Source organism: Sceloporus occidentalis, unplaced genomic scaffold (assembly GCF_023333645.1).
Source record: "Sceloporus occidentalis isolate IW3139 unplaced genomic scaffold, rSceOcc1.0.p SCAF_3, whole genome shotgun sequence".
NCBI classification, from domain to species: domain Eukaryota; kingdom Metazoa; phylum Chordata; class Lepidosauria; order Squamata; family Phrynosomatidae; genus Sceloporus; species Sceloporus occidentalis.
The window spans coordinates 202,351,259-202,363,503 of NW_028316983.1; the positions used below are offsets into that span (position 1 = coordinate 202,351,259).

General features: G+C 39.7%; 1 protein-coding gene across 1 annotated transcript in view; it reads left to right on the plus strand.

Annotated features, from left to right (window-relative positions):
• Positions 1 to 12,245, plus strand: part of RAB2A (RAB2A, member RAS oncogene family) — a 60,045-nt gene that overhangs the window by 10,331 nt on the left and 37,469 nt on the right. The window contains exon 2 of the mRNA XM_089517365.1: positions 10,811 to 10,882. Within this exon, the coding sequence (XP_089373491.1) occupies positions 10,811 to 10,882 (72 nt within the window). The remainder of the gene's footprint in view (positions 1 to 10,810; positions 10,883 to 12,245) is intronic.

Genomic DNA, 12,245 nt, shown 5'->3' on the forward strand with positions numbered 1-12,245 from the left:
CTGCACTCCTTCTGCCTCTCCTCCTTTCCCTGCTCTTAGGGAGGAGGAGGAGGAGGGTGGAGGGTGAGGTGGAGCCTGCTGCAGGCCCACTGCAGCCCCTGGAGCCCTGTTGGAGTGCTCCAGGGGCTGCACCAGGCCTCCTAGATGGGCGCCGCCATTTTGTTTTTCAAAATGGCGACGAAGTCTCGCGTGACCTTTGCCATCCTGAGGTCACGCGAGACTTCGGCCGCCATTTTGAAAAACAAAATGGCGCCCGGAGCGGCGGAAAAACGAGGCGATCGGTGGCAGGACTGCACAGGGGCCGGTGGGAAGGCCTCGACGGGCCGGATGCGGCCCGCGGGCTGTAGGTTGCCTACCCCTGGTGTAGATGGTTAAAAATTGTAGCTCACTCATAAAGAAATGTTTGTGCTGAAACATTTGATTGTCCTGATACTGAGAACGAGAGGTTACTGTCAGGACAGCATACAGAGAAACAATGGTTTCCAACTAGGAAGGAAGTCAGGCAAGGCTGCATTTTATCACCTTATCTGTTTAACTTGTAAACTGAACATACCTTACATAAAACAGGGTTAGACATGGATGAAGGAGGCATGGATTTTAGAAGAAGGAACATCAACAATTTCATATATGCAAATGACACCATGCTGTACCTGAAAATAGTAAAGACTTGGAACAATTGCTGAAGAAAGCCAAGGAAGAAAGCGCAAACAAGGGTTTACACTTGAACATTAAGAAAACAAAATTTATGATCACAGATTATTTACATTACTTCAAGGTAGATTATGAAGACATTGAAATAATTCAAGATTTTCCATACCTTAGTACAGTACAGTATCATTTGCAAAGTAATATTGTAGCATCTTTGTAATCTCATAGAATCCTAGAGTTGGAAGAGACCATAAGGGCCATCCAGTCCATCTTGGCTCAGTCATTAATCAGAATGGTGGCTGTAGTCACAAAATCAGAAAAAAGCCTAGGACTTGGAAGGGCAGCTATGAAGAAACTAGTCAAAATCCTGCAGTGTAAAGAAGTTAGGATTGTCCATACATTATATTTTCAGTTTCTGTGTATGACTGAAAGGTGGACAGTGAGGAAAGGTGATAGGAAGAAAATAATCTCAATTAAAAAGTGGTTCTGGGGAAAAGTTCTGTGGATACCTAAAACGGAAGATCTAGCCCAAAATCTCCTAGAAGCCAAGATGACTAAACAGAGAGTTGTACTTGATAAGGTAGAAGGTAGTAGGAAAAGAAGTCTGCATTCTAGATGGATAGACTCAATCAAGGAAGGCCTCGCCCTGAGTCTGCAAAACCTGAGCAAGGCTGTTGAAAAAATGACTTGAAGGTCTCACATTCATGGGATAGCCATAGGTTGAAGTTGATTTGAAGGCAGTTAACAACAACAAATGGCTAAATGGTTCCCTCATCTGATGCATAATGATGAAATAACATGTAACTCTTCAGTAGAAACTGTTTTCTCATTGGTAAACTAGAAATTTCATGTAAAACAGGAATTCCTGTAATGCAATGTAAAACAGGAGTCTCTTTTGTGACCCCCAACATGAGAGTAAGTTGCATTGATTTAAAAGGGACAGGAAACAGTGTTATGGCTTGTTTCTTTGGTTGTTGGGGAGGAAACAACCTAAGAAAAAGCAATGTTTTTTTTTCCTTTGACTTGTTATGGTAGAAACAAACCAGAGTAATATAATATATTTATTTACTTATACCCTGCTCTTCAGCCAAAGGCTATCAGAGCGGCTTACAAATTGTTAATTGGACATTTCCCTGCCCTCGGGCTTACAATCTAATAGTGGCTTCTAAAAAGTTGCACTCTTTTTAAAAAAAAAAATGCCTAAAATGATAGTTTCTTTAATGCCTTCTACTGCAAGAGGAAACAACTGGCCAGCATGCTTGCTAGTCTGAAGAATTTCAGCTTGAGTAGGCCCACTAAACATTTCACTGCTTTCCGTAGATGTAGGAATAGCTGGGATTAGAAATGTCCCCTTAGCAAGCACAACAAATTACAGAGATCTCCCTTGTACACATTATAGTGATTTTGGTTTATGACCTTGGTAATTCTGTAGGTCATCGGGATTGATGCTCTACATTGGTGAAGATTTCAAAAGGGTTGTCGTAAATAATAGGCATAGTTATGAATTTGTGCATCCTCTGCACACGGAGGGACAAGATTCCTTATTTTTCACTTATGTTGCTAAAATCAGTAGCCTCTTAAAGAATTATACTACAGACTTAAATTACTGGATTTGGGCAAGTAAATATCATTTTAGTAAGTCAAGGTGGTTAATACATAAAATTAGAAAAGTTACAGATGAGCAGATAGTAATCTGGAGCTCCTGTATGTAGAACATTACCCAGCATATTTGGATCAGTAGAAGTAAAAATAATTTAGCTACATTCATTTCAGTGCTAACTGAGGAAAACTCAAGTATAAAGTTTGTAGTTCTGTGCCAGAATCTTTTTGCTTTGAGTTACCTGTTTAATCTTCATACTCTTTTTCTGCTGTTGAAGTTTTGAAAAATTAAATTGGAGATGTGTTTCTTGCTTTATTCTTGTCTGAACAGGTATATAGTTTCTTCTCACCAATTTAGAGGAAGAGCCCAGGGATAATTTTTCTCAGATTTGTTGGGTAGAAAACTGCCCCCATGTTTACAAGTTAAATCACACAATGATTTGTTTCATGACTCCCAGTGCATGAAGGAACGATCTTGCACCAGCATGTTTTGTGCACTACAAACTGGAGTTCCTATGGTTTACTGGCCCAATGTGTCATCTGAATTGGACCACTGACACTGGCTTATTTAAATGGTCATGCCTTGTTTTACAACCAAACCAAAGTGTTGATTTTTGGCCAGATTAGACCTATGTACATTCTGCAAACACATGTTTGCAGTATCTCCACATTCTTTTTTGCAAATTCAGAATAGGCTTTGATGTGGGCTTGTTTCAGCAGTGTCTTTCCTCTTGCCCAGTGGTTCCCAACCTTCCTGATGCCACAACCCTTTAATACAGTTCCTCATGTTGTGGTGACCCAAACCCATGAAATTATTTTCATTGCTACTTCATAACTGTAATTAAATAGGTGTTTTCCAATGGTCTTAGGTGACCCCCATGAAAGGGTCATTCGACCCCCCAAAGGGGTCCCAACCCATAGGTTGGGAACCACTGCTCTTGCCACTCTTCTATAAAATCCAGCTATGCGGAGCATCCAGATGATGGCTGTCCCATGGTTGGTTTTCCTCATCTTAACTGCAGATCTCTTCATCTCCTTCAGAGTTCTCTGACTATAGTGGCCTCTTATTGAGTTAATGAGTTTTGATATTCTTTATGTTTGAGGCATATTTTTTTCTGTGTTGTAATAATGGATTTAATGGTTCTTTGGAGGAGTGATCATAGCTGGGAATTCAGTCATATCTGGTCCTGCAGCACAGTTTTATCCTGGGCTTGTTTCAATCGGCCTTCATTAAATTTGTGGCATTGACATTACAGGTGGACTCTATGTGTCTTTTGGAAGCAGTGGGTTGCACCAGAGCTTTTTTATTTATTTATTTATTTCATTTCATTTATATGCTATTTTTCTCCCTGAAGGGACTGAAGGAGGCTCACTGATTTAAAAAGCATTACAATAAAATTTAAAACTGCTAAAATCACCTAAAACAATATAAAATTACATTAAAAATGTAATGAAAGTTAAAAGGCAATACACACACTCAGTATAAAAACCACTGTGGCATGCTTATATTTTAAACACTTGCTCAAATAAAAATGTCTTGGCCTGCTGTCAAAAAGCAAGCAGGGAGGGGGCAGTCTGTCCTTCTGCAGAAGGGAGTTCCAGAGGGTGGGAGCAAGCACTGAGAAGGCTGTCTCTTGTGTTCTCACCAAACGTGCCTGGGATGGTGGTGGGACTGAGAGAAAGCCTTCTCCCGACGATCTTAGTGCTCTGGTAGGTTCATATGGGGAGATATGGGTCTTCAAATAATCTAGCCCTAAGCAATATAGGTCATGACCAGCACTTTGAATTGTGCCCGGAAACGAACTGGTAGCCAGTGAAGCTGTTCCTACAAGGGAATTATATGCTCCCTATAACTGGCTCTAGTCAGCATTCTGGATCCGCTGAGGTTTCTGAACAGTTTCCAAAGGCAGTCCCACATAGAGTGCATTACAGTCATCCAAACAGGATGTAACCAAGGCATGTGTCACCATAGCCAGATCTGACAAATCAAGAAACAGATGCAGCTGGTGCACAAGTTTTAGCTGTGCAGATGCACTCCTGGCCACTGTTGAGACTTGGGCATCCAGGCTCAGGGTGGAGTCCAGGAGCACACCCAAACTGCGAGCCTGAGATTGATATATGTCACAACAAAGGAGTGAACATTTATGCATCTGGAAAGTCCACTTTTGTGCCACAGTACAAATATTTTGCATTCTCAAAATGTTGAATATCTTCTGTAAACCAAATGTTAACAATGCCAATTAAATTAATTCCAATTCCTTATTGTGACGCAAAAAAAAATACAGTTGGCCTTCCATATTGACGGGCTAGCCATCTACATACTAGAGCTTCGATGGATGGTCCTGCCCCATTATCATCAGTAGCGGTCTGTGCATGCAGCAGTGCTGATGTGGTCATACACACATCACCATCCATTGATGCTGGTGGAACTTGAGGCCCCACATTTTTCAGTATCTGTGAGAGGTCTGGAACTGAACATTTTCCAACTGTATGGAAAATGTAAAGGAAGATGAATAGTTTGCAAAGCTCTGTGATCTTTGAGCTCTCTATTTGCCTTTGAGCTCTCTATTTTTGTACACAGAAACACTTATACTACAGGGACGTAGCTAGGATTTTAGGAAGGGGGGTCCAGACTAAGTGCCACCATTATAATGGGGCTTGGGTGCGGCGGCACAGCAGCACACACCATTCATTTTTCTAATGGAAGGGGGGGTCCCGGACCCCAAGAATCCCCCCCCTTGGCTACGTCCCTGTTATATTATGGGACATTTTTATATTCTACATTACTTTGGAATTTTCATTGGGGTCAGAATACACTGCACAATTCACACAATACAAGTCTGTTTATTTTAGTGTGTGAGAATTAAGAGTAACCACAGCTCTGAGTCCAGAAAATGTGATCAGAGGTAATTAATCAACTATGGAGATGAAAAGTTTCTCATCCTCTTCTCAATTGCTAGAGAAGAGGTGAGGCATTCATGAAGACAAGGCTCACTACTGCTCATTCACATTACAATAAATTGTTTCAGTATCTGTGTGAACACAGCAATTCCCATGGTCCTGTTTTTGGAAGGAGTTGTTATCTTCTTCTCTTTACCTTTTCTTGATCTTGACACTGAATGACAGTAAAAAGTCTGAAATGAATTCTACTTAGCGCTTTCCTTTTTCCTTTATCTTTTAAGGTGCAGCCACCTTCAGAGATAAAGACAGGAAAATAGTTTTGAACAGAGATTGCTTATGATTTTTAAGTAATTAAAAAAGACATTCTGCTAATACTTAGACTTTAACATTCGCAAGGTCCTTTATCGAGTCTAACAGTAAAAACAAATTGTAGCCCAGCTTTTAGCAAAAACAAACTAGGGAAGAAGGAGAAGGAGACAGGGATGTTCTCCACAGAGTACTATTCTGTTTCATTTTGTTTTTAAGTACCTACCAAGATTTTTTTTTAAGAATCATAATATGTTAGCCAGTAATAAAATGCTTATATGCAATTCTGACTGTGGCTTTTATATCGATTAGTTTCTTGTTCTCTTTAAGTGAACTCATAGTAAAAAGAAAATTACATACTCAAGTACTGCAATCTATTTTTTTAAAAATAACTTTTTCCAGTCAACTCAAGGCATAAGAATTACTTGACTTAATTGCCTTGATTTTCTTACATCTTGAATTAGTCATTTCTCACACTAAAAAGGAATTTTAAATGGTCACATGTATTAATAGATTACCAGAGAGAGGCGGGGGGGGGGGAAGTAAGCCAATACAGTGGGCCCTGGGAATCTGCTGGGGTTTGGCTCCAGAACCCCCTATGGATACCAAAATCTGTGAATGCTCAAGTCCCATTATATACAGTGGCATTGTAAAATGGTGTTCCATATATAAAATGGGAAAATCAATGTTTGCTTTTTTTATATATTTTTGAATATTTTCAAGCAGTGGATGCATGAATCCATGGATATAGAGGTCTGACTTTGAATTTAAATTTTTAAATAGAGATGCACATACACATTTTAATGGTCTAAGGACCAAACATACTTATGTAATATATACTGATTTGGGGGAGGGTCACTTTGATTAACTAGCTTTTTGGCTAAGCCAAGCTCTGTACATGGCTAGCCAATAATTTTTAAGCCCTAAATTTCCCAAATGCCTCATGTTTTGAAAAATATTTGAAGTAAAGAGGAGCATTAAAATGTTGGGACAGGAAATAATTCAATTCAGTATACTGAAGTCAATTTGTAGAGCTTTAGCATTATAAAAGAACAAAAACATGTAATACACACTCATACTAGTGTTATTATGTAACTTTAGCATAATTAACCTTCTGCCTTTTGTGTAGCTGCTTGGGCTACATATAAACATGCATACTCAGACTTTAAGTTTATAGTATTCCAGGAAAATAGTTTAGGATAGACATGAGGCTGGGCCACAACTTTCATGATCTGAAAAATACCACTAGTAACATGAGAACATGTCTCACAGAATGTAGGGCCCTCTGAAATTCCTAGACCCTCCCTCCCGACCTTTCTCTTTCCTCATAAGAAGGAGAAACCTCTCCCTGAGTCAGGAAGCAACTGAAAATCAGTCATCTTTTGGTCTTTAGTTGGGCTCTGTTTCTCTGAGATTTTGGAACAACATAATTATCCTAGCAATTGAGTTCTCCTACCAGCCTTAATAGAGAAGCTAAGTACAGTAATTACCAAGTAGTCTCTTACAGAAACCACACCCTGCTTCAGCTCTGATAATAGACCAGGTTCTCCACATCCATTTTCTCAGAGCCATTCTCCTTAGAGGAATTTTGAGAATTCCTGTCCTATTTAGGTTTTCCTCTCCCATCAAGCCCACAAAACTCTGAAATTACAAAGTTTACCTGTGCTACAAATACTACCCAAATTGCTTCAGCCTCTCTGAAATAGTAGCAGGATTAATCATCCTCTCTCCTTTAAGAAGGCGGTAGTTCTACAGATTATGAAATCATGATTGAGGAGGGTTTATTGTTCAATATATAGTGTGTGTGTGTGTGTGTGTAAATATGATATATTACTTTCTGATATGGGGTTTGTGTGTGTGTGCATGTAGATAATTTGGGTTCTTGTAATCTTGCAGTTGATTGCATAAAATTATTCTCTTGTGATCCTGTGTGTGAAGTAGCACAGAAGGAGGTTTTTTTCTTTTTAAACACTTGATTATTTGTGTAGAATATTGTCTCCATGAACAATGAACACACATATGTGAACAAATCCTATTAATGTATTAAAATAAAATTTTAAAATCTTCCTTATGCAAGTGTTAAGACTTTGCTCAGGCAAGTAAAGCTGTTTCTGGGAAATTTTGCTTTTATGTTCAGTATGTTCTGTACATGGCCCAAAAGTGACAACTGTTTGATCCCTTAGTTTACTGAAAAGTTTTTGGCCTGACCAAGAAGGGAATAATGTAGAGCCATGAAACCTATGCTGTTTCACATATTCACCTGACCATTTGATGCACTTGGCAAATGATTTCTCGTGTTTCTTTAATCCTTCCAAAAAAATTCTGTTGTCTCGTCACAGAAATACTGCTCTGCTGCTGCTGTCACCTTAGAATCATTTGAAAAATTCTTTCCCTTCAAACTCTGGAAACCATGCTTTATGAGAAGAGACTTAGGGAGCTGAGTATTGTTCAGCCTGGAGAAGAAAAGGTTAAGAGATGTGATAGGATAGCCCTCTTTAAGTATTTGAAGGGATGTCATATTGAGGATGGAGCAAGATTGTTTTCTGCTGCCCCAGAGAATAGGGCTCGGAGCAGTGGATTCAAAGAAGATTCCAGCTCAACATTAGGAAGAACTTCCTGACAGTAAGAGTTGTTCGACAGTGGGACACACTCCCTTGGAGTCTCCTTCTTTGGAGGTTTTAAACAGAGGCTGGATGGCTATCTGTTGTGAGTGCTTTAATTCTGTGTACATCCATGGCAGGGGATTGGACTGGATGACCCAACTCTGTGATTCTATTATTCTTTTTAAGGTTTGGAAACAGGAAATAGCCAGATGGAGCAGGGTGGATGATCTGTGCACTCAACTCCCAGATCTTCAAAACATCCTTTGTCTTTCCATCCCTATGAACAGGTGCATTGTCCTGCAAAAAAAGAACATCTTTCTGCAGCTGCCCCTGCTGTTTTTCCTTCAGTGCCTGCTTTAAACTGCACAGCAAGTTACAGTAGTATTTTGCATTAACTATTTGGCCCTTCTGAAGATTATTGTTGTGTGCCTACAAGCTGTTCTTGACATATGGCGACCCTATCATGGGGTTGTCTTGGCAAATGTCTTCAGAGCAGGCTTGTCATTGTCATCCTCTGAGGCTGAGAGAGCCTGAAGACAGTCGGTCAAAATACCCTCCTGATTCTTAAAAACTATAGCCATGTCCTTTCCTGCTGACCTTTAAGTCTTGAATTTCTTCAGCCATGGAGAACCTGAGTGCTGCCACTGCAAGTACTGTCATTTGGTCTCCAGACCATAGTGATTTAACCATGTTTCATCAACTGATGAATTGCTCCAAAAAATTATCACTAGATCACCCCAAATGCTACAAAATAAATATTAGAGTTATCCACTCAATTTCATTTTTAGTCAGCATTCAAACATTTTGGCACCCATTTGGCTTACAGTTTCTGCATAAGCCAACTGCTCGTGTATTCTAAACCCAATGTATTCCTGGGTTATCTCCAGTGTCTTTGCAATTGTTTTTGCTGCAATTCACCAGTCTACCAAAATCAGGTCATGAATATTCTTAACAATTTCAGGAGTTGACACTGGCCGAAACAGATGGGTCAAAAGAAGCAGATTCCATCTGCTTCAGCGGCATGCTGTTCAGGTGACGCACACCTCTGGAGCTGCTGGAAGTCGCTCCAAGGTCACCAAGTGCAACCTGCAGTTTCTTCTGCTGGCAGCCAGCTTTGGGACCATGGCATTGGCTCGCTTCCAAAGCAGGTCATGCGATCGCCACGGTCCCAGGCTGATTGCAGCTTCCAGCCGCTCTGTCACAGCTATTCACCCCACTGTTGAAGACATCCCAAACATTGCTGTATCTTCAGTCTCAAAATCTCCATGCTGAAAGTTGACAACAACTTCTTCACAGTTGACTATAACAGGCAGTCATATTCAGTATTTGCATCATATGGTCATGAATTTGCTTTGGGGTTTTCTTCTACAGGGACAAGATCTTCAAGATGGCCTGGAGTTCAGCATAGCTCTAGTTGACATGATTCTATCAATGATCTGGGGAAAAAATAATCTGTGATTGCAACTACATTATTGCAACTACAATAATGTCGTCCATCAACATATGTGGCTTTGTCACCTGCGGTTTCGATTATTCACAAGGTCAAGCCGCTGTGCATGCATGCCTTCTTCTCCCTCCCAGACTTTTCCCCTGGGGAGGGAAAAGGCCCAGGAGGGAGAAGCCAGGAAGGGTATACACGCGAATCCCACCCCTTTCCAGGAGGGAGAAGCTAGGAAGTGTACACGTGCCAATCCCACCCCTTTCCAGAACAGAGAGCTGCATCTTTCCCCAAGCAGCTCCCTGCCTTGAGAAGGGATTTGGCGAAAATAATGTCCCACCCTTTTCCAGGACAAGGAGCTGCCTGGTAAAGACTGCTCTCTTGCCTTGAGGAAGGGGTTTGTGGAAAGTGAATGCACCCTCCTTCCTGCCATTCCAAGCTTGAGAGAGCTCCCCAAAGCCTTGGAAGGGAAAAAGGGAGCCACAAATGCACTCTCCCCTGCCCTTCCAGCACCTCAGAACTTGCTAGAGCTGTTTGAGGCTTCAGAAGGGAAATGTCAGGTGCATGTGCACACTGCTTTTGGCCCTCCTCCGCTTTATTCACAAACTTTGACTTTTGCAGGGTGTCTTGTGCCCCTAGCCCCTGTGAATGTCAAGGGTTGACTGTAACATTCTTTCAAGCTTAAGTGACAAAATTATACTCAGATTATGGGAAGTTGATCAGGCTGAGAACTTTTCAGCACCCCTTCATAATCATAATTCTTTCCCCTTGCGCTTAAGAATTCATGTTTCTTATATATTTAGGTTTTTTTTATTAGTCATTGTTTATGCATCTGCCCAGAACCGAGTAAGCCATTGTTTCTGTCTCACTAATGTTCATTTACTTTAAGCCCAGGCTTGAAGCTCTGGCAAGAGAAGAACAGTGCTTCATTTATGTACCATAAAAACTTGCTAGAGGTGGAACATGAAAAGGCAGTTCTCCCATTATCACTACAGACAGTACATAAAAACAGGTCTTAATTTGTCCACTTATGAATATAATAGCCCGAGTAAATATAGAAAATGTATGTGATTTTGAAGAAGGGGTAGGATTTTATTGGGATTCATAGAAGAACATGAATAAATGCTTCTTCTCTGCTAAGCTGAGGATTCTTCTGTTTCCAGACATGTTTTGTTGAGACTTTGGATTGGGTGGTATTTTTTTGTTTTGTTTTAAATAAACCGTGGAAATATGTTTTTAAATTTGATTTTAAAATACTGTCATTTTGGAAGTATTTTCTATTTCGAAATATTTGAAAGAAATATTTATTTTTCAGGTGTTGGAAAATCATGTTTATTGTTGCAGTTCACAGACAAAAGGTTTCAACCAGTGCATGACCTTACCATAGGTAAGTGTTCATAAGTAAGTGAATGAATAGTGATGATACCAACCTTGTGTGTCAAGGTTTGGGATTAGTTTTATAGACATTTAACTAATAGTCATCCATTTATTAATATATGGTGGCACTTGTCAGTAGTGCTTAGTACATTTAAGTAATAAATTAACTAAATCAGGCACATATGGGACAGAAGTATCCAAATGGTCCACTACAGTTCTGCTTGATTGTATTTGTAGACTGAGGTTGTGTTTTCACAGAACAAAAGCCATGATTTTAAAGGATCCTGGTTTATTGTAAATAGTCTGTGTACTGGTTCAGAAATCCCTGCTTGTACATCCACCAAACAAGCCAGGAATTTTGCTTAGCATGTCATTCAGATAGAGAATCTTAGATTGTTGCTTCCTCTGTAAGCCAGTATTTGTAAATACACTAGTATGCAGTCCTGGCCTGTAAATGGAGTGATAAGTGAGGAACCAGAGTTCAGATGATGTGCTAAACAATTTTTTAAAGCTTTTTCTGTGTGTTCTAGCAGGAAGAAGCATAGTGAGAGCTAACTAGTTGCATTACAGTTACTGTATTGACTGAAAAACCATTATCAACTTATCATCATTTGGTTTAATTGTCTGTCTCTTTCATTTGAATATTAAATGTTTGTTTAAAAGTTTTGTTAAATCTAAGTGTAGATAATAATCCCTGTAAATGAATTTTATTAGCTGCACTTCATTGGTTTAATGCAGTGAAATTCATTGTCATATTCTTTTTCAATCTGTATGTGTTGTGACTTTTTCTGAAGTTTTTTTTAAAAAAATGTTACAGTATAATACTTTCAAATATATTTGCTTCCCTTTTTTCTCACACATTTTTCTAACATTTTAAAATTAAAAACCTTCTTTTTTCATCAACAGAACTTACAAGAGTCCTTCATAACAAAATCTACTTTCACTTGGAATATGTTCCCTCTCCTTATTATAAAAAAAAAAATCCATGCATTATTCTTTCTGTCACAGGCCTTTTACTATCCTCTATCAATCTGATAAGAATAATAACATTTCTATTTTTTTTTTAAAAAAAGTTACAACCAAAAGAAAAGAAACATGACAGGCGTCCCTGTGTAAAACAAACCTGTTTTTTTTTCAGATGTTTGGCATCCCATTTGTTACGTTGTTTTCCAAATAAACTATTTTTATAAATTCATGCTGTCTTAACTACGGGGGGATACAGATGGGGAGAAAGGAGTGCTGAGACGCTGCCCCTTTCTGCGCCACACGGAGGCTGCAGCAACCAAATGGCATGGCCTCCGGGAGCCCAAAAAGAACCCGCTCCCGGTGAGTTCTTTTTAGGGTGCCCTCATGTGCAGTGATGATATCCGTGT